This window comes from Anastrepha ludens, chromosome 3 (genome assembly GCF_028408465.1).
Source record: "Anastrepha ludens isolate Willacy chromosome 3, idAnaLude1.1, whole genome shotgun sequence".
In the NCBI taxonomy this organism is placed as follows: domain Eukaryota; kingdom Metazoa; phylum Arthropoda; class Insecta; order Diptera; family Tephritidae; genus Anastrepha; species Anastrepha ludens.
In genome coordinates this window covers 125,094,808-125,122,372 of record NC_071499.1, presented here as the reverse complement: position 1 = coordinate 125,122,372, position 27,565 = coordinate 125,094,808, and the positions used below count along the sequence as shown (strand labels likewise).

Here is a 27,565-nt window from a genome sequence, read left to right as displayed (position 1 = left end):
TCTGTGGAAGATTTTTGGACCTTTGCCCCTTGGGAACGGCGAGTATCGCAGGCGATGGAAGAATGAGCTGTATGAGCTTTACGATGGCATAGACATAGCGCAGCGATTAAAGATCCAGCGGCTTCATCGGCTGGGTCATATCGCCGGAATGAATACAATTGCTCCGGCTCTGAAAGTATTCGATGCGATACCAGCTGGTGGTTACAGAGGAAGAGGAAGGCGTCCTCTGCGTTGGAAAGATCAAGTGGCGAAGGACTTGACTTACTTGGCGTGTCCAACTAGCGCCGGTTATCACGAGAAAGAAATGACTGGCGCGCTTTGTTAAACTCGACGAAAATCCCATAAGTGGTTATCGTGTCAATCAAGGAGAAGAAGAAGGCTTGCGAAAGCTTAAAAGCTTATGAGAAGACAAAATGTGTGAAATGCAGGCACTTGAGGCTCAGCTTCCATATTTTGAATACAGCTGGAAAGCTTTCACAATTTTTAGCGATAGCTTTCACTATTTCCGATCAGAACTTTCGCAAAACGTATGCAAAGGGACAACTGTGCGTTCTAAAATTGGAAATTTTATGAACATTTGTGTGATTGTTTCACAATATTTTAAGCATATCTCACTAACGTAAAGAAATTAAAATAAATAAGAACCAGAAATATACACAGCTTAGACCTTTGAAATTTTGTGATTCGCAAAAACTGCTCGTTCGCTCATAAACTATAATAGGAAGGTAAACACGCAGAATTCTAAGTGAATTCGCTTAGAAAATGCTTTATTATTGCGCCTTGATTGTTTTATGATTCATTTTTCTGAAAGTTTGAAAAGGCTCAAGTAATCAAGGTGGTATGTAAAGGGACAGCAGGGTGAAAAGCCGGTCGTTCAATTTGAATATGCTGAAATTTCAATCTAATTCTTAATTTTTAACATTTTCTACAAACTTCATAAACACGCATTTACACAGCTTTAGTGACTTACAAGTTCTCATTAAGTTTTCAGCTTGTTTGAAAGCTCCAGTGAAAGGCATAGATATTGACGGCGCTTAAAATGACTGAAGCTTTCAAGCAAACCTTTGTAAAGTGTTGTCAGTAAAGTTTTCACTGTTTCATTGTAAAAATAAAGCTCACATGTCGGCAGTTCGTAAAAGCCGCTTTCTAAGTTCACTTTTTTCTTTATCGTTTAATCTGAATTTCTTTTCATTATTTTTTCTCAACTCACCTTTGCCGCTGCCGCATCCGGACAAATAACATGATGATATGTTATATTTATATAATCTGTATTCGAACATATTGTCAGTGAACGTTTGTCTAATGCCACCAGATCGGTGCCATTCTTTTTCGTCACTTTATCGAGAATTTTTGGATCCTGTAAAGAAAGGAAAACAATTAGCGGCTGTTGGCAAGTGAATGAAGCATGAAATGGAAGAATTAGAAATAAGTTAAAAAATTTGAAGAGAAAAGACTTTTGCTAAGAAGTCTGATAAATTTTCAAAACCTCATTATTTCAAAAAGGTGCCCCTTCAAAAACTACTCTATATTCATTTCCTGAAAAATGTTTATTTTTCTTCCACAAGGTATATTTTAATGGTTTACCAAAGCAGTAGACGAAACTCACTGCCATTCCTTTTAACTTGCCATTGACTCCCATTCGGTTTTACCCTGAAGCAACTTACTTTTGCCCCAGCGCCTTATTTCGTCTTTGGTTTTATTCAAGTATTCCATAACTTAAGTATTCGCCTTTTCTCTCCGTTTCGAACACACAAATATTTGTTATTGGCAAAATAAATATTTTACTTTTACGTTCGAGTTTCAGAGCTGCTCATACGCATACAAATCGGGCATATAGTAAATATATATTTATATTTTCTATGAATCACTTACATCTATACGAGTACATCCAGCCATTCATCCATTCATCCATCATTAATGTGCACACCCCAGCTTTTACAGTTCTTCACTACTTTTAAATGCATCGCTGCTTTGGCTGACTAATGGCAATAACCGAATTCATGTAGATGGCGTATATGGATTTGTGTGTGTGTGAAAATGAGTCAACGAGTTGGTAAAAGTTTCTCGCTCAGTTTTGAATTGTTCAAAGTAATCGAAAATATGAGAATAGAAAGAAAAAAATTAAAAAATAAAGACTTAAAACTGAGACAAAAAAGCCAAATACAAATGACATACAAATGCAGAGATGACGAGAGTAGATCCCAGTGAATAAAATCCTAGACCCTTCTGAGAAAAAGGAAGATAGAAAAATATATCGAATATCTGATAAGAAAGAAAAACTGTATAACTTTACTGATTATGAGAGGAGATCTTAAATAGATGAAACCTAAGAACCTTCTGAGAAAAAATAGGCTGATAAAAAATTTTGTCGAATATCTGGCAAGATAGAAAAAACAGAATAAATAAGGGACTTTATACATATTCTAAATAAATGAAAACCTAGAACCTTTTAAGAAAGAAGCAGCTGATAAAAAAATTTATCGAATAGCTAAGAGAAAATGTCCAAACGCTAATCAAAGATGACGAAAACAGATTCTAAATGAACGAAATGCAAGAACCTTCTAATTGCTAAAGGGCAGTAAGGCAGTTGAAAGAAATGAAAAGTGCTAAAGTATAATTTTAAGTTAGGGATTACTTTTTCCCTCGATTACTATAGGGCACATTTTACATTTATATATAGTTTTCCCTTAACTTCTATTGGAGCATAGGGCGTCAACTACGTTTCTTCGCGAACTATTTTGAGCTACATATCACAGTTCGTTCTATGCAAGATCAAGGGAGAAGGGAGTTCATTTCAGCATCTGTTGAGCGTTGTCCCTAGGTGGTATATGGCCTACCCACTTATCGGCCAGCTTGTTGGAAGAGGTTTCAACGCAGGTTCTGCCTAGCAAAATTTTTATAACTTTTTTTAAGCGTATTTTTTACTCACTGTCACTACCTTTTTCGAATTTCAGTCGCCTGTTAAGCTGTTTAGCTTTTCTTAGTAGGCCCGAGTGAGATGTTTTCACAAAAAAGGGCGCAGGCGGCGATTAACAAACGTTTGCAGGTGTCTCTGAATACCGCGGTTGTCTTTTCTGCCATGATGGTCGCTTCTTAACACATCAGTGCCAAACACCTCAAGCCTGATTCGAGCGAAGGCGGGACAGTCGCACAGAAAGTGGTCCGCCGTCCCATCCTCCTCACCACAGTCGGTCGGATATGACAGGTAACATAAGTTTTGTCCATCTGCAGCCTCTCTTAGCCTGCCAAGCTCGCTTGTGGGTTAGAGTAACCCATTTGCTAACCGTGGCTTTGATGGATACAAAAGCGAGTGGCAGAACGACCTCCGAGCCAAGGAAGTTGGCCTCAGCCTCCGCTTGAAACACAGACGCATGCAATCCCAGAGCAAAGTGCAGTTTTGTCCCGCTGGATTCCACGTAGGCCCCAGTTACTTTCCATGTGGTGCAACCATTCAACTCTAATGAGACTCATTGAGATGCTGCGCTTTCGTTTTTATAACTCTGATCTTGAGGCTGGTAGCTTCAAGCTTCTCCGGCAGGACTTGAGTAAGCAATCACATTACTCATTAGTTAATTACTTAAAAATTTATGATTCTGCAAGTTTGGGCCGCTTAGGTAGATATATTAGTAGCTTTACTAAGTCAACTGGGAAGCTCAAAGTAGAACACCGAGACACATGTCTGTGCACGCCTGTTTTCTTTAACGCTTTTGTAAAAGCTTCAGTTCTTATTTCATCAATCTAGAAGCCCTTTCTTTAAACAACAAATTCAATTTTCATTTTTGGCTGAGTGCTTATAAAATCGAGTTCTTATTGTTGTAGCAGCGTTTTAAACTATAACAATAAAATCGAGCTTGTATTATCTGCCTATTTCAAATCTAAGCGCCAGCCTTGGAAATCCAGTTTCTCATTTAGAGTTTCTAAGAACTCAAATATCTATAATATTTAGTAATCCCACAGCTTTCGATTTTTTTTCCACAGAGTTAAAATCATGCATTAATTTTGCTCAAAAATCAAGCTGATTGACGTTTGGCAAGCATGCGCGGCTGTCAGTTTGCATAAATAAATGCATTCACTAGCCGCCTGGTAGCTGTCATTTAGAAATAAAAAACAAAAACAACAACAAGAAACCCCGTCTAGTAAAGCACTACACAACTAAAAGCTGGAAATTAAATTTTAAATTTGCAATTTCCGTTTCAACATTGACACAATTTCCATACATACAACAACAAAACAACAAATATGTTCGCACTCAGGTGGCCTTGAATGACAGACATTACCGGTAGCAAATGACAGTATTAAGCAAGGCATAAAAGGGAATAAGTAGTGTTACATTTATTGGCATCGCCAACGGACGGTGGAGTCGAACTACAGCGGAGGTCAATAAATGAAGGCTCATGGAGCGAGTCTGAGTGTGTGCGAAAATGACGGGCAATGCTCAGGCATTTACAGTGAGTGAATCGAGTGGAATAAGACAGCGGAGTGAGTGTGTGTGTGTGTGTGCAGGTGCAATGGGAGCAAGTTCGGTTGTCGGGAAAATTATTTTTCGACAATTCACGCAAACATACATGCATACATACCTCCATACATACATACATGCATGCATATGTACGAACATACTATATAGACACGCGGCGCACTACTGACCCAGTGGACTACACATTTTGGTCATAACATCTGCACAACAGAAATAATTGAGTTGTCAGCGTTAATGGAAATTGCTAATTGTAAAAATTTTGACACAAATTCGCACACAAAATATATTTGTACACCCTTGCGCCACAACTAAGTGACTTTGTGCAGTACTGTACTTTTCACGAGAAACTGCTTGAACGTCGGGAATATGTGTGTAATATTTTTAATTAGTTGGAAAATTGCAATTGAAAGTTTTTTTTTGCATTGGGGAAATTTAATTAATTGGCATCATCCGCGCAATAAAACCAAACAAGCACACGAAAAATTACAAAAAAAAATTTGGTACACTCTAAACATTCGAAAGTGCACAAACTTTCTTTTATAATATAACCAATTGAGTTCATTACAGTTGGGTCAGCGATGGTTTTCTTCATACAATTCCAAATAAATTTTAAATCAATTTTTGGACTGCTTATTGGCTTCGTGTGCATCCTTCGATCTACATTCCTCCTCCCTTTTCTATTTTCCCCGTCTCCCTAAATCTCGCCGCTCTTCGTGCGAAGGTCAAAGCTGACATTGACATGTTTGATAGTTTTAATTGCTTGTATATGAAAGGTCAATTGGGAATATGCAACTATTTAATTTGTTGAATGGATGAAATGGTTGGTTGGACAGGTGGACCAATGCAGTTGGTAATTAATTGCAAAAAAAAGGAAATATTGGAAAAAAACAGGAAAAGTCAAAAACGTGTACTGCGAAACGGTAATTAAGTGCAGCTCTAAGGATTAGAACGAAAATACGAAGTAAAATATTAGTTTCCCTTTCTATTGAAAAGAAATGAGATGAACAAAATAAAAACCAACGAAAAAAATGAAAATAAAAATGAAAAAATAAGTAAATAAATAAACTATAAATGAAGCAAAAAGAGCACCGCTGCTGAGAAAATATACAAGAAAAAGAACTTCAGCAACAAAAGAACTTGAAACCAAAAGAAATATTTTTTTAATGTGAAAAAAATATAAAATAATACTGTAATACTGAAATATTATTTATAAGTATAAGCATCATATTTTATGGCAAAAAAGGGCTCTAAGACAAAAACAAAAAAGATGTATTATAATGCGAAAAAATTGAAAGTAATTAAAAAAACAAAGCTTGCAATTTCAAGTTAAAACCCCCAATATTACATTTTTTTATTCATACCGTCAGCATCTAAAAAAAAGGGACATTATATAAGGATAAGTTTTGAGTATTTATTTATTTTGTAAATTAAATAATTTTTTATAAAGATACTTGTCAATGCTCACATACGGTACTTATGACCTTAGTCACTAGTTTACAAATAACAATAAAAAATAATATTATAAAAATATAGTTCATACTACAAAAAAACCCACCATGGTGTCGGGCTTCGCATAAAATTTAAAAAAATCAGCTAATTTTCGTCAAAATTTTGAACTTCTTACTCAAAATTTTTAGAAAAATTTTATATATGCAATTTTATATATTAGATCATTGAATTTCAGTATAATATAACATAGTGTAAGTTTCAAGTAATCCAAAAATTGCTTTGATTTTTTATAAATTATTCTGCCGGCAATATAGGAAATTTGAAGCAGGCGTTATATGGAAAAATGCTCCCAGCCGCGAAGAAGAAAATTCTCAAAAATCGGTATGAGTTTTAATGTACTTGAAACTTGCACTTTGTGAAATTAAAATTCTGGGATCTATAAATTTGCATACCTGAAATTTTTCTAAAAATTGAATGAGCTAAAAAATTGCATACACGAAAATTTTCTAACAATTTTGAGTAAAACGTTAGAGATTTTGGTGGAAATTTGTCGAAATTTTTACTGGTAGTCTGAGCTACATTTTTATAATATTTTTCTAATATTATTTTTTGTTGCTACTTGTAAGCTAGTGACAAGTCACTAGTACCGTAAGTGAGCATTGACAAGTACCTGCTTTTAACTATGCAAACGCTAATGATCACCTTGGCTTTGTGAGAGTACTTCGGATTGAGTCAAAGTGGCGAAATAAACTAATCCCATTTAACAAAATTTAATTGCAATTTATTTCTCTATCTCATTTGAGAAACACAAATTTAATTGCTCACTTTCTTCATTAGCTGCAATTGCATTTGCTTTCTCTTAGAAATCCAACTATGTGCAAATCACACATTCACACATTGGAGATATGTACCTATGACGATCAAAATGTGCTTACCTTAGCACACGAGCAATTTAATTAATTGAAGTAGCAATGCGTGCTTTTCAACGGAAATTTTAGCAAAGAAAATTTCCGACTAAAACTTCCGACCATGGGGTAGACAAAAATGGTTGTTTCAACAAATTTGCAATTTGCAGCTTATGAGTTACAACAGTTGACGCCAATGAGAACTCAGTCGTATTTGTAAGAATTGTAGCACGACATAGTATACTTACTTATATGTACATAGAAGTTGTAAATATGAGCACACAAGTTATAGTGCTTGTGAGGGTACCTACTCATACTTATGAAAGTACTCGTACTCGTACGGGTGCAAATAATAACGTGTGTATGTATGTAAGCGTAAGCAACTGTGTACAAATTTATATTACATGCATTATTCTATGCGAATATTTGTCGTAATATGTCAGTCATACGCTGTCACCACCCGCTAGCGACCGTAGCAGTTCTGCTCTGCACTAGTTCTAGGTTACGTATACGCCCCGCAGCGCCATACGTGCCTTATACTGATTGCGCACTGGCAAAGTACTGCTTATTTTTGTTGCCCGTTTATAATTTTTCAAGCTAGTAGTTATTTTTGTCATCGTTCTTATCTTTATTGTTGGCTAACATTTTAATCTAAATCTTTCTTCTCTGCATAGTTTGCCACGAAGCTTTCCCATTGGATTTCTTCCGTAAACATTGTGACTTTTTTCTTGATTTCTCTCATATTTCTGTTTCTTTGCTATTTTATCTGTGGATTTTTACTTTCATTTCACACACTTCTATGTCCCTTGATCGCGTTTTGTTTTATTGGTTGTGTTGGGGTGGAGCGTGGAAGGTACAACTTGTTTATTTGCTGTCACGCAGCTTGCTCCTTGCCGAGTGTGACAGCTTGAAATGCGCATAAATGGAAACAAAATGGCAAATACGCTTTTTTTAATTGTCACACATAACAACAGCGGCGTGAAGTGACAGCATGTGACAGACAGAAAAGGTAGCTAATGAAAAAGTGAAAATAAGTGCAAATGCATGTACGCTGGTGTAAAAGTAGGAATAAACACAAGAAAGTATGTAAGTGCACGAAATTGAAGCAGGGAATAAGTCTAAAAAAATACATACGTACACTAAAATGGCTATAAACCAAATTTAGGTACCACGAGCGGCTTCAAAATGTGCACAATCAAAGATCGGAAAGTTTCAATGCGATTGAATATCAACTCCATTCTTTCAAAACTCTTAAGCATTCCGATCTTGTTGTTTATCAGATTAAATTACTTCCACCTCATGATCATTTGTGCCCTATACTCATCGTAATATTTCATCCAGACCCAGATCCCTTACTAAACTGAAGAAAGAGCTGCGTTGGACTGGTCGTATGCGTTTTCCTTCTGGCTGCAAATTTTTGAGCTATCTCAGCCTTCTTCGCGCTATAGCGCTGCAGCCGAGGAGAAGATGCATTGGAGTGTCTTAAGATTGGTGGCAGAAACAATAAGAATCAATGGACCATATCTCAATCATATACTGATGACTTGGTAGAATACCCGTGCGCATTCTCAGATTATGCTTTGGGAGAGTTATAAGTTTTTTAAATCTCTTTTGGTTGTACCCCCAGTAAAGATTTCGCCTGCCGTAGCCCCATAGTTTGGTGCCACCTCACCCCCCTTACGCTTAGTTCTTCACTCTGTTCCTAATCAAGTTAATCTTTTTTATGAAACATTACCTGCAGTCAAAATTGGCTAAGCTTGGAGTCTCCAGCTAATTAGAGAGCTTCTTTGCACCAATGGCCATACACACAAACAGTGCAGAATCGACTGTGGCCACTGCTCAGCCCTCAAATCTTATAAGAAATTTTAAACTTTCAATCGGCTGGAACTTTTTGGTTGCTGTAACAGCGAAACATTTTTTAGATACATTTGTGAAAAATGCTGCTGAAGTGGCATTGCTTAAGCGGATATTAATCTGGGACATTCCGGGATAGACAAATGCCTGGCTGGTACTGTCTAGTGGCTATTGACATTCTTTTCTCTGATTCCAAGCAGTTTAGTTTTATTTAAAGCACCCCTAACTTGTGTAATATTCAAGAATACAGTTGCGCTCCCATACATAACATGTCTTTGCCTGGCGATCCCATACCGCAGGCTTTAGTGGACCCTTAACTGCGATCCAAGCTCTAATGTGGTAAATCAGTATTTCACCAAAGAGTTACTTTTGAAAAACTCGTGTCGATTCTTGGAATTTTTTTTTCGCGGTGTTATGCACTTTCTTCAATAAAAATGAATGCTCAGATTTTTTTATGTGAAAAAATTGTTCAAGTTTGTCAGCAAAATAAAATTTTCAAAAACCAGCGGGAATTTTAAGCCAATTTAAACGAATTTCGGTCTATAGGGCACAAAAGACGACAAGGCCGAAGTGCAAACCATGGAAGCAATCTAAGCCGCCATATGCTCCGACTAAGGACGATATTGTTTGTTGTTGTTGCAGAGATACGTTTTTTACAGTACTTTTTAAAAGTGGCATCCAAAAGTTACACCAAACTACACCAACATTTTTCTAAACTTTTTTGATTAAAGAGGTGCAGAGTTTTGTAAATTTTTATTTTTATTTTTTTTAAACTTTGAAATTTCAAGTAGGTAAAATTTTAGGAAAATAAAAGTAAATAGATAAAAAAAAAATTTAAGACTTTGCAGTATGCCGCGCTGCATTTATTGTGAACACAAACCCATATATTTATAATTATTTTTGAGTTTGTTGTTAATTTTTTATTCCTTCTCTCCATTTTAACGTAACCTTGAAGTAATTTGCCACTTTTTCACTAGCTGCTCCATGCTTTAATATGCGCTAGACGCTATCTTTTTCGCCCTTCCTCTCGCTTTCAGTACTTTAATTTCCCCTCAATGAGGTAACTCTTATTTTTCCGCTTTTTCAACTGGTGTCAAAGTGAATTGCACTACACTTCAGGTTTTCCTCAATGTAGCGGAAAATGGCTCACTTTGCTCTGTTGTGAGTGTGTGCGCGTATGTAATTGTAATGCCACACGCATACAAAGGTACAAATGAATAACGTTGAAGGACTTTGCATTTTTACGCTCTACAATGTTGACTTTTTTCAACGACGTTTGTCTTGCTTTTTTTTATTTTTGTTTTTTTATTATTATTTTTTTTACATATCTTATTTTTTGTTTTGTTGGTGCTTTGCACTCTTTTCGTGTTTCACCTTGTTGATGTTATCCTTCCTTTACTTTTCTGAAAAGTATTTCTGTCTCTCTAACTTGCGTTATATTGTGCTTTGCTCCCTAATGATTAATGCACAAAAATGTATACGCTCATTACGTCTGCCTGGCATACGCTGCCATACAAAATAAATATAACATCCATCTAAATATGTTCTTCAGTAGTTTAGCATACTTCAACTTTCTCTCTGTTGCATTTGCTCATCTTAATGAGATAACTGCAATTCAGTGGAATCATTTTCAATTATATGATGGGAATGCGGTTGAGTTGCTTACCTGCAACTCTACATACTCGGAGCGCATTCTTTCCTGATCCATACGAAATGATACACAGCACCTACTCTGGCTTCTAACTGTGCAGCACCTGAGGTAATCACTCGAAATCAGCATACAATTCTAGCAATAGTAGCCTAGCGAATTTATGCAAGCAACCAGGGAGACAATCATTCAGTCATCCAATAGGCTAGTTAGTCAGTCTTACTCAAGTTCAGTCATTGATAAATTTACGGCTGCTGGTTTCAATTCCTTCCTCTGCCACCAACTGCCTTTAATTTCCCTCTGCTCCTTCCGTTCACTATCCTCCACAATCTTACTTCACCTGCCATCTGTACGGGTATATGACTCTGTTTGCCTTGCAGTTCATTCGCTATTCATTAATTCACCATTTGGTCTGCTAACCACACCTCATACACACACACACACTTATCGTTTACCAAACTCTTTTTGTTTTTCTTTTTGCGAACTAGTTACCCTTTGCAATTCAACCACCATCTTTTTCACTTTCTGTCCCTGTCGTTCTTCAGCTCTTTGAATTTTCAGCTTTCTTCTGGGCCGCCTTTTGCAATTCAAATGATATGAAATGCAATTTTAATGCATTATTTGTTCACTTGGTGTGCGTAGCGTTCGTTAGCGCTTTTGAGTCGCCCTGCATTAAAAATATATTAAAATGTTAACTAGGGCACCGTGTCGGTAGTGGTACACTTGCGTTTGGTTGTTATTTTTTTCAGAGAGGGCTTCGGTTTCAAATTGTAAACTCATTCAGCAGTGGGAATAAAATATGGAGAATAAAAACAAAATATATTTTTTCTTTTCAATAAAATTAGAATTTGCGAATACTACATTCAAGGCTTAGCTAAAGGTGATAAAAGGAAAACTTGTTTGGTGTAGTTGAGCGGTGCTAGAGGCATTTCTTTTTTTTTTGTTTTTGTTTTATCAGTTTTGTGAAACTTTTTAGAAGTTAAATTATGCAGTACAACAAATTTAGTTGTTTTTTGGTTGGTATAGACAAAGGCGATAATATAATACTGAAACGTCATGATGAATATACCGTTACTATAGAGCAAACGGTTACTATAGAGCGAATGGCACCTCTAGATACTTTTTGTGTAGTTTCCAAGTCTTTCCAAGTGGTATAGCTCAATTGCTGATAGAAATGTTATTAATAATGTTAACGATTCCAAACGAGGGGGAGTTTTTTAGTCTTAGGACATACTAGTTCTGTGACGGTAGCTCTGATTATGCATTAGGTATGGTAAACCTCATCCGCCAAAAAACAAGAGAAAAAAACGCAAAAAAAAGAAAAATCTATTGTAGAATTTCATGCAGATTATTTTTGTTGAAAATTTTAACCATTAGCTTACCTTTTTTCGGATCACTGCGACTATTTTTCAAGAAAAGTCCAACAAATTATTTTATATAGAGCAATTGAAGAGTAAAATATTCTGTGAATATGTTTATCGGAAAATTTTAGCGGGGGTTACCGAAGACACAAAATACTTCAATATAAGAGTACGCTTTCTGCTACTCATAGGCAGTCTTACACCGTCCAAAAGATTCAAAGTCAACTTGTTGGATGTAGAAAATGCCTTTGCTGAGCAATAGCATCGGTTGAGTATATCAAAACTCCCGTGGGGGTAGAAACTTTTTTGGCGCCATAGCTTGCATACTGAAAATATATTGATTAGAACCACGAAAAGTGCAGCCAATGAATGCCTATTGCTTTTGAACAATATTTACGGATACTAGGTTGTTCAATAAGTTTTGCGGCTCGATAATAGAGGGCGTTACTTCTAGCCAAAATATTTTTTGTTATGTTGGTCAGTCTTCATGTGAACGTATGTCAATTTTAACTTAAATATGTCAATTCATTCCTTATTTACATGCCATTTAGTATCGACGCGACACAGTATTTTGTACAATGGAAACAATCAAGTACCGTGCAATGATTGAATTTTTATTTTTGGAAGGTTCAAAAGTAAAGGAAATTTGTAGAAGAATGTTAAAAGTGTATAAGGACTTTTCGCCATGAATTGGTACAGGAGAACCACGTCAATGACGTCCAAAAATAGCAACAATACCAGAAATCGTAGAGAAAATACAAGATATCGTATTAAAAAATCGTTCGTGACTGGAATGAATTTAGTAGACGCCATGGGCATCTCATTGAGCACTGTAAGCAATATTTTGATTCAAGTATTGGGTTTCAGAAAGCTGTGTGCAGAATGGGTGCAGCATTCGCTAACAATGGAACAAAAACACCTACGAATGCGACTTTCTCAGCGATATTTATAGAGTTTTCGAAAATATAAACTAGATTTCATTACTATGGATGAGACTTGGGTCTATCACCATCTTCCTAAATCAAAACAAGAGTATAAAGAGTCGTATCAACCTGGTTCTTTGGCTCCAAAACGAGTGCGTGGCTAGAAATCGGTCAAGAAGGTGTTAGCATCAGTTTTTTGAGATTCGAAAGGAATTTTGTTTGTGGATTACTTGCAAGCTGGTAAACCAATAAATTCTGAATATTACGGCAACCTTTTAGACCAGTTGAAGAAAATTAAAAAAAAATTAAAAGTTTGCAAAAGAAAAACTATATTTTTCATCAGGAGAATGTTCTGTGTTACAAGGGAATTTTGACAATGGTTAAAGTCCATGAATAAAAGTTCGAATTTTTGGAGCACCCACTGCAGTCACCCGATTTGATCCCTTGCGACTTCTATCTGTTTCCAGACTTACTACGGTGATAACATTTTTTTTTATCTTTGCCCATTGCACATCCCGGTAAATTTTTTGTTTGCTGTTTTTGTTTATTTATTTTTTGTTTTGATTCTTTGCTCATTGCACATCCCGGGAAATTTTTTGTTGTTGTTTTTGTTTAATTTTTTTTTTTGATTCTTTGCTCATTGCACATGCCGGTTAAATTGTTCTTTTTGTTGTGGTTTTTGTTTTTGCTTTTATTTTGATTTTTTGCTCGTTGTACATGCCCGTTAGTTTTGTTCTTGTTGTTTTTGTTTATTTATTTTTTGAATCTTTGTTTCGTTGTTTTTATATCAGGATCTTTTTTGGCATATCGCACTCAAAACAGTATTTGCCGTAATCTCTGAAACTGAGAACTCCGAGGAAGCTCCATCAGAGCTCCACAATCATCGGAAATACTCTTGAGATTTTGCATAAGCTGGCCATATGGGGTTAATAGCCTTGTCATAATTCATCATCATTCATAATTCATTCATCATTTATAAAATAATTAAAAGAAAATACTGATACTTTCTGGCCATGTAATAGCTTTAGTTCGTCGATGCATTCTTGTCTTGTCTTATTTGTGGCAGAACTTGTGAAAAATAATCGCCGAAAGTGTTCATGGTTTAATTCCATTTTTCTTTTTTGTTTGGTTTTTGCTGAGCTGAATTTTTAAAGTTACTGTAAACTAAACTTGATGCGTGAACCCCAAAATATTCCTAGTGCTTTTGTTGTGAAACATGTCCAGTTTTCTAATGGAAAAATCAGTAGGCGCCTAAGAACGCTAGAAGTGCCTTGGCATTTCATTTGTTGTAATTCTTGGGGACGTATTGTTTTTTTTTCACTGAGATTTTTCAGTATTTCACTAACATTTTCCATTCAATCATTTGCGCTCTGTTATTAATTTACTTTTTCCTCTTTTTGCACGCCATTGTTCCATTTACCGTTTAAATTAAATTTCAGCTCATTAATTACATTATCAATCACTCATCATTATGACCAATTTTTGGCATATTTCAACATTTTATTGATACATTAACACCTCATTGATCTTATATGTTTACAATTGTAGTTTTTGCGCACATTTAAATTTAATCTACTAATTGATACGATATGCATACATATATGTATACTTATATGTACATTTAATAAGCACTGCAGTCGAATTTTTACGAAAATAACATATGTTAAAATTTGTTTATTTTGGGTGGGAGTGATTTGGAAAAATTATTTGGACAACGAGTGCGTGTGAATACAGATTTGTAGGTGTGCGTGGCTTGGTAAAATATATTAAATTTTTCGTGAATGCATTTTTCAACACTTCTGTGGCTCTTGCGGTTATGCGGTAAAATCATGAATATACATATTTAATGCATCAACGTTTAACAGCCTGCATGCTATTGGTTTGGTTTGGTTTGGTTTATTTGCAGTCCTACTGGGCTAGAATAAGCGTTGTTATGCTGGTTTGTATAAAAATATTTGCTCTATTTATTCGCTTTACTCGAAATTCCTAGCCAAGTATACTTTATTGTATTTTTGTTTGTTAATTTCGGAACTTTCAACCGCTAAGATAAAATTCCACTTGTACAAGAACATTTAAATTCATTTCACTTTTTGACCCAGTAAATGTCTATATTTTTTTTACTCATCTACTTGGTCGCTTGAATTTCTTAAATTTTTCATACCTTTTCCTTCGTTCTCTTTTAAGTTTTATGCTTGGTTTTCCTATTTGTTGCTTTTTACACAACTCAAAACTCTCTAGCTTCACTACCTCCCCTGCCCGCCTCCAATGCGACAATTCAACACAGGCTGCTGCCGGTAATTGTAGTGGCAACAAATTGCCGCTGCTGCATCAACTACAACTACCACATTTACAATAACAACAAAGTGCTCGTACAACAATCACAAAAATGAATTATGATTGTGGTTGCTTGACACTGACAGCCACACATGTATATGCACATACATTGCAAGCATACAAACACATTTCCAACTAGATAGCTTTAATCCCATGAAATGCCACAACTGACCTGGCTATGTGTCACGGTGCGTATACGTAACCTACCAACCAACAGACACCCACATACACCCACATACACATTCATATTTATGTGCATGCACGCTCACTCATGCTCTCACCCACACAAACAGTGCCACAGCATTCACACGTTACGTATACGCAGTGGATCCTCACTTAATGGAAGCCGCGTATGCTGTTGAATGGTTGGAAAGGAAGTAAATTTTGTGGTGGTTTCGGGTAGCAAAGAGGCAAAGTAAGTGTTGGCAATGCTATGCGGTCGGGGTATAGAGCGAGCGTGAGCCCAATTTGCATATACGAGTAGTCGTAGAGCAGAAATTAGCGGCGTGTGAAGTGCAAAGAAGATGAATTCGCTTAGTGAAAGGTGTGTGTGCGTTGATGCTCTGTGGTTGCTTGGCTTTTGCGGTTGTAGCGCGTCAATTGTGGTATTGTTTATGTGACTTTTGGGTTTTGGTTAAATGAGGACTGCAGCTGCAGGTGCGGCAACAAATAAACTAATGACTTAGCAGAAGCAGCAAGACGTGGAGTTGAACGGTAATTGGTGTGAATATCAACTATAATACATCAAATCGAGTACAACCAAATTAATTTCAGTGCTCCAATGCATGAAAAAAATTATTTCGTTATCTTCAATTGTACTTCTTATATAAATTATTATGTTTTATAAATTAATATCAACCTTAAATTTTTATTTATTCGTTTTTATTATTAATAATATAAATTCCTTTACTCACCTTCGGTACACCGCCCGCTCTTATGTCGCTTACTTGACACAATTCGATGACGTCTCCTTCCTGAGTGGTTGCGTTTAAATTTAGGGCAATGAAAAATGTATAAAGAAAGAATTCGTAAATAAATGTATTTAGGAGATGTTATTCTATATGAAGTTATCGTTATAATAGAATGACAAAATAAAAAAAAAAATTAGTTCCTACTAAATATTTGATAAGTAGATTTTTTACCTAATTTTTTTTTTAATTAAAATTAAATTAAAAATTTTATATTCTATTTTTTATTTTTAAAATTTATACAACTTTTTTTCCAAAATTAAAAAAACAAGCACATCTAAGTCAGTAAAAAAAAATTCAATTTAAAAATTTAAATGTAAAAATTAAAATTAAAAAAAATGTATTCTTAAATTTAAACCAAATTTTAAAAATTAAAAAGTACAAAAAAAAATTTTAATTTAAATTTTTAAACTTAAATTTTTAAATTGAATTTTTTTTTCTGATTTTTAGATGTGTTTAAAAATATTTTTTTTTTTTAATTTTTTTATTTAAATTTTTAAATTAAAAATTCTTTTTTTATTTTTAGATGTGTTTTTTTTTATTCTAGAGAATGGTTTGTTTTTCGAATTTTGGTATAAAAAATATTGTACAACAAGTATTTTATGCGTTTATTTTTCAATAAAAAATAGAGGCCTTTAATTCACTTTTTTCTGATTTTTAGATGCAGGTGTACTAAATTCATTTGAGCGTAAAAGTTTGAAAAAGTGTTTATATGCATTTTTTTTTTAATTAATTGGGTAAATAAAAAATTACTAATTTTTTAAAAAGGTCCTGAGAAAAGGTACACCATATGTAAATTCACTGCCGACCTACGTATTCTGAGAAGTTTAAATATTCATATTGTCAGCTTTAGGCATCGGCAACTGGTACGCCTTTGGTGTAAAAGTTTGTTTTAAAAAAAAATTAAAAAGTTAGTTAATTTTTTCTTACGCTTTTTAGTTTGTTTCGAAAGTAGAAAGTTAACAAAATTCCATTTTCAAAGACTTTCAATTACTTCAATAATAAATATTAGACTTAGTGCAGAATTTAGAGTATTTATTTATTTTTATTTTTATTTTTGTTGTTGTTTTTGCTTTCTGTAAGTAGAAAATTAATTAGCTTCGATTTCCATTTCTAAAAGTTTTCAATTATCATACTTTAATAGTAAATATAGACTTCGGGCAAAATTTAAGCTATGCATTTAAGTTTTTTGGTGGTTTTTTTGTAGAAATCTAATAAGTTACCATCTTCAAAGATTATCTATTACTAAATAGGTAAATATTTGACTTAGTGCGGCATTTAAAATATTTATAATATTTACAATATATTATATTTATTTCTATTTTATACACCAACACTAATCTTAGAACACCCTTCATGTATATAAAAAGTGTCATATTTCATATTTAGCTAAAAAACTCACCCTTCCATCGCTTTTCCAATACAAAAAGAATCCATATTCGTCCACTTTGAACAGGGCATCCTTCTCGAAGTCATTCTCTTTCGTTTCCTTTTCATTCTCAAACCAGCGATCGAAAACGCAGCCAGTGGTCAGTTCCTCCGGCACGGGTATAATCCAATCGAATTCGTACTTTTTTGTCATTGTGTATGGCTTCCGGTTTAACGCTCAACTAACAACGATTAATATACGTAGGCTTTTTCCTTTATATATTTATTCATTTATTTATTTACAATGGAAATACGCTGTTGGTTTTATTTCTTCATCTAAAGCTGAAGCTGGTGAGCGTGCGAGTTAGCGCGTGCGTGCTTGAATAGCACAGTGCTTGGACAAGCAGTTAAACAGGAAACCAGTTCCTGCTTGGCTCTTGCGACTAGATTATCATTTTGGTTGTAGTACTACTTTTTCAGAGGCATTTCGCAAACTCCCTTTTGCTTCTGCTTCAAGACAGTGAATTTACATTTTTATATAGTAATTTTTTTTTTTAGTTTTAAATATTTAAGTATATTTATTAGCAATTATATTTTCTATAATTCAATATGTTTTGCGTGAGTTGATTTTTCCAGCGTCAGCAAACGAGTCGTTTCGTTTGTAGTATGGAATGACTGAGATCCTTCGTAAAAATCTGGAAAGAGGAGGCAAAAAATATTTAGCGGAAATGTTGATCAGACATTTTTTTATAATTTTTATTAAAAGGTGATAATATATTCAATTAACCCAAACTTCTAGTATACAATATAATACCAGCTCCCCAAACCACACAATGAGCGTTTCTGTTCCCTTTGGCAGGCGGCCCCTTCTTCTTTGTCGCAGTTGAGTTGATTAAGAAAGTCGATGTAAAATATCTAAGCAATAACTATGCCGTTTTCATTAATCCAAAACACTTAACTGTACATTAAGATCAAGATTTAACTTGTGGATGAATTTCAAGAGGACAACAAAATAAACGGAGGAAGAGGACTACAAAACTACGATAAGTCAGACCGAGCTTGTCACGCCACTGAAGACCTCGGAGAAGATATGAGAATAAGGTAGTCGAGTATTTGGCGGTGTTAGCAGCGTCGCCCGAGTGTCTATCTAAAGACCCAATTAGCGCGGCAAGCTTCATTTTAATTAGCTCTCATATAAGGTCTTTGTTACCAATCACCCACTTTGTTATATTCCCACGTTTCACGGTTATCTCAAACCACTTAGACTTCTCAAAAAATCAATTTGTACACAATCAAGAAACTCTTGCAGCTATTATTTAGAAGCTTCTTGGATAAGCAGCTTTTTTCTAGTGGCTATTGGACTCCAAGTTTGAACACTCCCAGAAATAGTCAATTACATTTTTTCTACTGGTTTAAATTTTGCAGCTGAGCCAACGAGAGAGCTGTGATTGTACAGGCTCGCGGAAGATTCAATGTCCCATAAGAGTGGCTGTTAGTCTAAAAATTTCGCTTCTGGACCTTCTCAGTAGTTCCTTGCATTTGAATTTTTGTAGTTGAACTAAAATTGTTTTGAAAATTCACAGATGCGGATCTTATTCCACCCGTCTTCAACAAGTCGTTTGGATTTCGAATGTAGCTCTCTCCTCATTATTCACACTTGGTAGGGCAGCGCTACTACTTTGTATTCTTTAAGACACTTGTTTTGAGTAATTTTCCAGCGCACTCGTCACCGCATAGGTTTCTGTTGGCCGGGAGCCCTCTCACCCATAGGTATTTTGATTCAGCCTTCAAGCTCAATATCGAATTTAATTAGTAGGACCAGAGACTAGACCACTCGATGCCAGTTTGGACTCCTCTACAGTTTTTTTTTTCAGTACTTTACCTACCCTTTCAGTCCCTAGTACTATGACTGGATAGATGTTAGAGAGTCGGAACATGAAAGAAGCTTTCAGCACAAAAGCATAGAACCTCCCCAAAGCCCTTTAGAACCATCGTAATAATTGACTAAGGCATTTTCATGATTTGCTTTACCTCTTTTTTAGTCTTTTTTAGAAGAAATCTTTACTCCAAACATTTTTCTAGAATCCTGCGAGGGAATACTTCCTAGTTTTCCGGGCTTCAGCAGCCAGAATCTCGGAGCCCGATTGCAGAACTGGCTGCAATTTCACTGTCGTGGAAGTCCATGAGTAATAGATTTTGAACCACATTTAACGCAGACATATTGACGAAAATTTTGTTCGTTACTCCTCTGCCAACTTTTCTACCTTATATATGAACCGCTGGAGATGTAGAGAACCCATCATATCTGAAGTATGCAGCACCTTATTCTAGTCTAGTTTTGCATTTTCCGCCTCCTTCTTAAAGGAGAGTTTGTCGATGTAAAATGGGCCCTATCGGGTTTTTTCGCACCAAAAATTGTAATTCCATTGTTTCAACTCTTGTAATTTAACTACCTGCTCTCATCTTGGGCCTATACTTTGCTCTGGCCCTTGCTTATTTCCTAGCACAACATAAGATTTTAGCTCTCACGTAGCATCAAACTTGTTCCATTTGGTGTTGAAATGCAGCTTCAACTTTTGAATATTCCCGCTGCAATATCATATCGAACTACTTAAACTTTTTCATGTAAAGAAGTCTGTCGCTTACTTAACTTTTTAGTAATTTAGCTGTTTCTTTCCACAACCATTCAACTCCGCATTAAAAGCATCTAAATGGCGTTTAGTATTGAGATGCACTCATACACGCACACGCACTCACGTGCATGCACATTTATTTTCCCAAAGACATTCGTCTCCATTGAGGCTCTAATAAACCAATAAATTCGATTAGATTGCCTGGTGTTCCGACAGTCAGCAGACATTCTTGTTTACTTTCTCTTGTTTTTATTCCTGTGTATTTCGTTTTTCTCGCTGCTCATTTCATTCTCGTCACCTTCCACCTACACATCTTCTTGATCTACTGCTCATTCTATTATTTTCAGCTTATTTTTAGGTGTCTAGGCTCTTTATTGCCTCTATTTCCATTAAATTGATAGCTTAAGGCACTTGTACATGAGTAGCTATTCTCGATGTGTAACTGCAGGCGCCTAAAAGTATGCTTCTCTTTTTGTTTTGTATTCAAGTGTATGGGTCATTAACTTCTAGGCGCGCTGATGTATCGATAAATGAAAATATATCACTTTTTAGTGTGTGTGAGTAGGGCGTCATGTACGGCGTTGAGTTGAAGTTTAATTTTTTTTTTTTGGAGGGATTATGATTTATCTTAAATTGTCTAGTTATTGGCAGTGATGCTATTAAAACTCTTACAGAAAAAGAAAGAAAAATGTAAACGAACAAAAGTTGAAAAAGCTTTTCCTTATTTTGATTGATTATTTGATTTATTGCATATTTTTGGGATGCAGCTGCTTAACTGGATTTAAATGCGCCACGGCGTATGTTACTCGCTTTTATGTAGTTTTCTATAATAACTGGTGGTCAATTTCAACTCATAAAATTATTTTCACATATTTTTCATTAACAGTAGTTTTTAGAAAATCGTAAAATAAGAAATATTTGACATCCTATATTTTTCATTTTTTTTCCTTTGTCGTTCCTGCTTGCTTTTCTCCTAATCCTACATTTCCATTCTTCATATGCTCGTATGTATGTTTTCTGCTTCAAACATAATCCAAAGTGCACAAGTGCTATCCAAGCACTTGAATTATATTAAAAAATCAAGTTTATTTACATGCCCCTAAAAGTATGCAACAGCAGTTAGAAGTTAGCTAAATCCCATATCTATGCAAAACTAACAAAGGATTTTGCGATTTGTATCCAAATGCCAATACAAGTGCATGAGGAATTGAAAGGAATGTAGAAGCGTAGGGAGAAGGCGAAGAATGAAAAGTTCCAAATATTTTAACAAAAATTCTCTCGAGATCTCCTCATGCTTATTTGTTTGTCATAGAAATATAAATTTACCAGGGCAGTTTTTTACAACTTGGCGGCATTTGTTGTGAAGTGTCTGATTGAGAAAAGGATGCTCTGATGTAAAGGCAAGTCTACACAACTGAATCGCTCATGTGTAAACACGACAAACGCACTCTTTATCCTCTTGTGTCACTTGTCATCAATCATGTTTGTTGCTTTCAGTATATCTTTTTGTTGTTGCTTTTCATATACTCTAGCCTATGACTTTAGCTCTATGCAGGCAGAAAAAAAAACGAAGAAAAAATGGAGAAAAATAGAGGCGCAGATACATTAAACTATGTTAGTTTTGATAGCTTTTCCATTTATTTGTTTACCTAACCCCCGTAATTTTTTTTATCGGCCTTTTTCGTCATTTAATTTCCCTTTCCTTTTTTATTTGCTTCCTTTTCTCTTTCTATTTGTCATCTGCTTCCCTGGTATTGTGTTTTTGTTGGCAAAACGCATATTGTATCTAGAATATAGCATACTTTTAGGCGCGGATAACATAATTTGGACGACATAGTATGACAGGCTGCGAAAAATAAATTAACTATATGGCGGCCAAATTAAAGGCAAAAAAAAGATTATTAAACCAAGCACAAAGAATTTGTAGCAAAAGTGAAAAGAGAATTTTCCGTTTAATTATTGCAACAGATCACTTTTCAGCGCTGCTACTAGAAATTAGGTTCAACTATTATCCATAGGGCATTGGCTACAGCCTTAAATCTTAAAAGATGCACTTACTTTGAAGACACATATCGTTCTAGTCTAAGAGACGAGTGAATCCCTTCTTTATTGGGCGAAAAAGAGATTTTTCATTGTCTGCCCAACCAAAATAGCAAATCACTGAATTCGTAAGAATTCGCTGGAGCGCATTTTACATGCCTTCTCTTGTTTGCTAGCTGTGACCTCCACAACTCCGCTCCAAATTTGTCCCGCATAGAGTTTCATTCCATCATCTTCAGTCATCTCATTTTCTTATCAATTCTCATTGTATTTGAAAGCGCGCGGGTATGTATCCATTTTATTAAAATCAAACGGTCGAGGTCAACGACAAACATGCACACACACACATATATGCATGTCTACTGACTCACACCCACGTTAAATTAAATGCAAATTTATTTAATATATCTGATTATTTCTATACACAAAACACAAAGCCATATGTACTTAATAGACTAATGTAAATAAGTAGAAGTCAATGCAAAGCTGTAGAAATATAAGCAAGCGATTCAATGGTTTTATCTGCACGCGTCTAATCAGCAAACAATGCCAAGCAAACCACTTGGCTGACAGTCATTCAGAACTTTAACGAAAGTCACTTTAATGATTATACAATAACAATTTGCATGCAGAATGAGAATTTATATGCACTACATACATACATACATATGTATGTATATACCCCTGCACACATACATATAAACATTCATTTACTCCCACAGGGTCATCAATGGTTGCGCGCATTCATTTTTAATACATATTTCAGCTATTGTGGGCATGTCTGTAGCGGTCATGTGTCTATCATTTAATAGATCCCCGATTCGATGCCCACTGCAGACATGGAATATCATATGATAAGCTCACTTAGAAATGTTTCGCATACAAGTTTTAGTACTTAATTTTTTTGTTTTTTTATTTTGTTAAGTAGGAACTCATTTCACGAACTGACCAGGCTCTTCAAGCGTTAAATGTTAAGTGTTGAAATTTAAGGCAATTATTTGTGTGTGTATTTTTAATTAGAGATCCCGAAAGCAAAGAGGTCTACCAATGTAAAACAAGAGTTCTGATGAGACTGAATAATGTTTATTGTATGAAAGTTCGTATAGGAATATTTTCTAATGGGAGCAGACAATATTTTTTAAATGAAAATTTGTTACATTTATTCAAAATGAGTATTTGTTAAATTGCAACTATGTATAACTAAGTATAATATATACACAACAAAGTATATACATTCTAAAAGTTTTAGTACTAAGTACTAAAGTATACTTTTTCTTTTTTTGTTTTTAAGAATTGGAGTTGACTGTTAAGTACTAACTTTGCAATATGGTGAATTAATGTTGAATATATATATATATAATTGGCGCGTACACCCTTTTTGGGTGTTTGGCCGAGATCCTCCTCCTATTTGTAGTGTGTGTCTTGATGTTGTTCCACAAATGGAGGGACCTACAGTTTCAAGCCGACTCCGAATGGCAGATATTTTTATGAGGAGCTTTTTCATGGCAGAAATACACTCGGAGGTTTGCCATTGCCTGCCGAGGGGCGACCACTATTAGAAAAATGTGTTTCTAAATTTTGGTGTTTCACCGAGATTCGAACCAACGTTCTCTCTGCGAATTCCGAATGGTAATCACGCACCAACCCATTCGGCTACGGCGGCCGCCATGTCTGCATGTTAAATTTCGCCTGTGTATAACAAATAATATGTGATACAATGTGTATAGATTTTGAAAGTTTTAGTATCATACCAAGTACTAAAATTAAAAATATATTTTTAATCCTTTCTAGTACTTCATTTTTTTTGAATAATTATAGTAAGCGATATCAATGTAAGCGAGTTTTTTCAATATTTAATTTTTAGCACACTTTTTCTGTTTTTGTTTTTCAGAATTGGAGTTGACTGTTACGTACTAACTTTGCAATATGGTGAATAAATTTTGAATATACTGTGTATAACAAATTATATGTAGAACAATGTGTGTAGATTTTGAAAGTTTTAATACTAAGTACTAAGTACTACTTTATTTTTTATCATTAGCACTGTCAATATAAGCGAGTATATTTTGAATATTTAATTTTTAGTTCAATTTGCTTTTGTGTTTTAAGGGGAGAAACCGGTTTAGGAAGCCAACATTTTTATTATTATTTTATTTGTTTTTTTTAGTACTATATTGAAATGTTTACGATTTGAGTAATGAATGACTTTCATTTGAAATGCAGTTCTCTCACAGATTGAGTTTGTTCCAGAAGAACTTTTTTCGGAGTAAATTTTTTGTACAGCCTTTCGGTAAGCAGTCAGGATGTGGCTTTCAAAAATACATTTTTATTGAAGTATGCTCGAAAAAACTGTGTTCAAGTTTCAATGCTTCACTTGATTTGTGGCATTATTTATTATTTTATTTGGTACAAATATGTATATAGAAACATGCATTCCTTATTCAACTGATAGCATCTATTTTTAAGTATGAAAGCTTGTTTGCTAGTAATTTATAATGAAAAAAACGAGGTAAATTCGTTTATATATATATCGTATATTCGTATTGTATATATGGAAATCAGTATACAAATTATGAAAATGGATATTAAAAAGAAGTTAGTACCTAATTTTTAGTAAAAATTTTCTAAAACCAATTTAGATTTTAGTACTCCTTGGTAGAAAATATCTAGCGACATACACTCACTAATAAAGTGTCAGTTAGTGAGTACGATAGTTTATGTACTCCAAATTTAGAACAAGGATTTGCAAAATATTTTTGTTTTCATTCCGAATATTAACTTTTATGTCTAATAATTAATGTTTTGTGACTGCACATGCAATATGAAATTTGTATACTAAAAATTTAGAACAGGACTTTACAAAATATATTTTTTCATTCTGAATATTAATTTTTACGTCTAGTAATTACTTTTTTGTCTAATAATTAATTTTTCATGACTAATTTACAATGGTTTGTTAATATGCAAATATTTTGTACTAAATTTTAGAGTTACTATGTTAAACTTTGATGATTTCCTATTAGAACCAGAATTTCAACGCTAGCACTGAAAACACTGAGAATGGAAGCAACTTTTTTGAAGGAATTATTTCCATGTAAATAAAATTAGTTTGAGGGGTTTAGTACTAAAATACTTGAATGTGAATTTTAGCACTGAAAGTTAAAGGCCTCATCTTATTTTGCTGAAAATGATTTCCTTCGAAAAACAGTACTGAAATTTCACGGTCAACATTTCAGCACCATTTTTACATACTTTGATGACATTTCCTTCAAAAACTATGAACTATGAAAACTAGAACTAAAACACTAGAATGCGGATTTTAGTACTAAAAGTTGAAAACCTCATTTTATTTTGTTGACAATAATTTCCTTAAGAAAATAGTACTAAAATTTCACGATCAGCATTTCAGCTCCATTTTTAATAAGTACTAAACTTTTAGAACTTACTTTCTCAAATACTTTTTTTAAATTTTTATGAAAAGCTATCACGTAATATAATTCAAAATACTGTTTCCCGTAGCAGCCTTTGTAAACTGCAAAGCGCCAATGCATTTGAGCATACTTTGCGGCGCTGCAACATGGCATACTTTTAATTAATAGAGCGAATCGCGCGCGCTCTAAAAACTGTATTTTGTGTGCAATATCCGCTTTGAAGGTCAATTTGTTGTACTTTTTGCCTGTTTAGATTGCCAACATTTCGGTGCTAATGCAATTGAAATGCAAGTTCAGTCCCTTGATTCTCGGTACAGCATTTCGGACGAAAATATATTTTATTATTCCACCTCCAGGGCGTGTCTTTTCTTTGGTGGCGCTTGAATTTGGCGAAGTACCGAAGCGGTCAACTGAAGCACACAGCCGCTTGTTGGCCTATTAACAAAATCACGCACCCACTCATCATCCGCATTTACTTTGTTAAGGCTTTTGTTGTTGCCACTATTCGTTCAACAATGACCGACCGCTGTGTGGGCGTACCTGTCTGGGTGTGTCCACTATCAAAGCAATGAATTGTAGGTGTTGTCACCGATGCGAGGGAGCGTAAGCTATTGCACACATGCACAGGGCCACCACTGGTATGCATTTCGGCCTACTCGAAAAAACCTGTTGAGGTGTCAGCGAGTCAGTGCGCTGAGCGCTGCGGGCTTTTCCCTGTATACTTTTGCCACTTAACTGTGTGTGTGTGTTTGTTTTTATATTTTTTGTTTTTGTTTATCACGCAATATGCTGCACATTTAAAATGCCATCAAAGCAATATGCCACTTTTGCATTAATCAATTAAATGCGTATTCGTTCATTTGTCAGCCCTCGCGTCGGTTCGTTGTGCGGTTGGTGGTTCATTGCCGGTTGTACGGGCTAACGGCTGTCGAACAAACTGCACCTAAGTTAAGCAGGCCTTTTGTCCATACGCATTGTGTACATAACAGCATTGTTTCGGGCCATCATAGCTTATATGTTGCATACTATTGGGCTTTGCGTATAATAAGTTTTTGTTATAAAAATAAAAAATAAATAAAAACAATTTGAGGGATATTTTTGTTGCAAAGTAGGAGTTGTTTTAATCTCTTGGCTATAGTTTTAAAATTGGATTCCAGTTCAGTCGGCGTCAATGCTTTTGGACAGAATTAAATTTAATATGCATTTAGTTTAAAACTTACTAATAATACTAATTTATTGACGTCAGTTCTTTGGAGAATTAAGTGCAGCGTAATTTAATCATATATTTTCCCCTTGATGCGTCCTTTTCCTCTTTTGCGCCACTGAAACGCTAGTTTTATATAAAAGGGGCACGTAATTTTAGGCACGTTTTAAAATATTTCAAATTTTTTCTGGCCCAATTTACCAGCCACTTAAAAATCGTATCACTTTTGTAGTACATTTTTCGCCTGAAGCTCATTTAGAAAACTAAGAAGCATACTTTTAGGCCGCTTACTTTTTAATTACTATCTTACATATATAGGTATGTAGTTATTAAATCTTAATGTTCTTTGGTATTGCAGTAACTTAATACCCCAAAAAGTTACAAAAAGCTGTAACATATTTTTAGGTGCATATTAGTTTTTAATTCTAATCTCACTCGAAAATTTCAATTTGGAAATTTATGTAATAGTTAAATTCGTATTTTGCCATTTTCCCTCTGAATTGGAGGCAAAAGAAAACATTGCATACTTTTAGGTGCCATATGTAATATTTGCATATTTGCATATTTGCATATTCGTAATGCCTGTAAAGCTTTAAACACAGTTTTAAATAATTTCCAATTTTTAGTATAACTGTAGTGCTACGGCATTAAGTTTTAAAATCCCTACCATATTTGTAGGCGCATATACCAATCACACATTTGTTTCATGTAGTCTATAAAATCCTCTTAACATGTTTTTTGTTTCTTTTGTTTTTTTGGAGTGCATGCACTCTACCAAAGCTAATTGTAGCATTTGAGCTGAGATTAAGCGATGGCATACATTTCGAGTAACATTTCGGAGCAACAAATTAATAAAACTGAAGCAGATTTATGTAGAAGCTGCCATAAATAAATTGCCTAAGCTGGCACACACTTTGAATGCACATGAAATTATTTTGAAATGAAATAACAGCTTCACATACTTTAAGCCGAT

The 27,565-nt window shown here is 34.7% G+C and overlaps 1 protein-coding gene across 2 annotated transcripts in view; it reads right to left on the bottom strand.

The window, feature by feature from the left end:
• The window catches only part of LOC128859038 (1-phosphatidylinositol 4,5-bisphosphate phosphodiesterase), a 163,199-nt gene that overhangs the window by 32,598 nt on the left and 103,036 nt on the right, over nt 1–27,565 (bottom strand). For both annotated transcript variants that reach the window (XM_054095707.1, XM_054095706.1), the window contains exons 4-6: nt 17,319–17,979; nt 15,863–15,922; nt 1,211–1,357 (exon numbers count right to left, since the gene is read on the bottom strand). In XM_054095707.1, coding sequence (XP_053951682.1) covers nt 1,211–1,357; nt 15,863–15,922; nt 17,319–17,498 — 387 coding nt within the window. In that variant the 5' untranslated portion in view covers nt 17,499–17,979. The remainder of the gene's footprint in view (nt 1–1,210; nt 1,358–15,862; nt 15,923–17,318; nt 17,980–27,565) is intronic.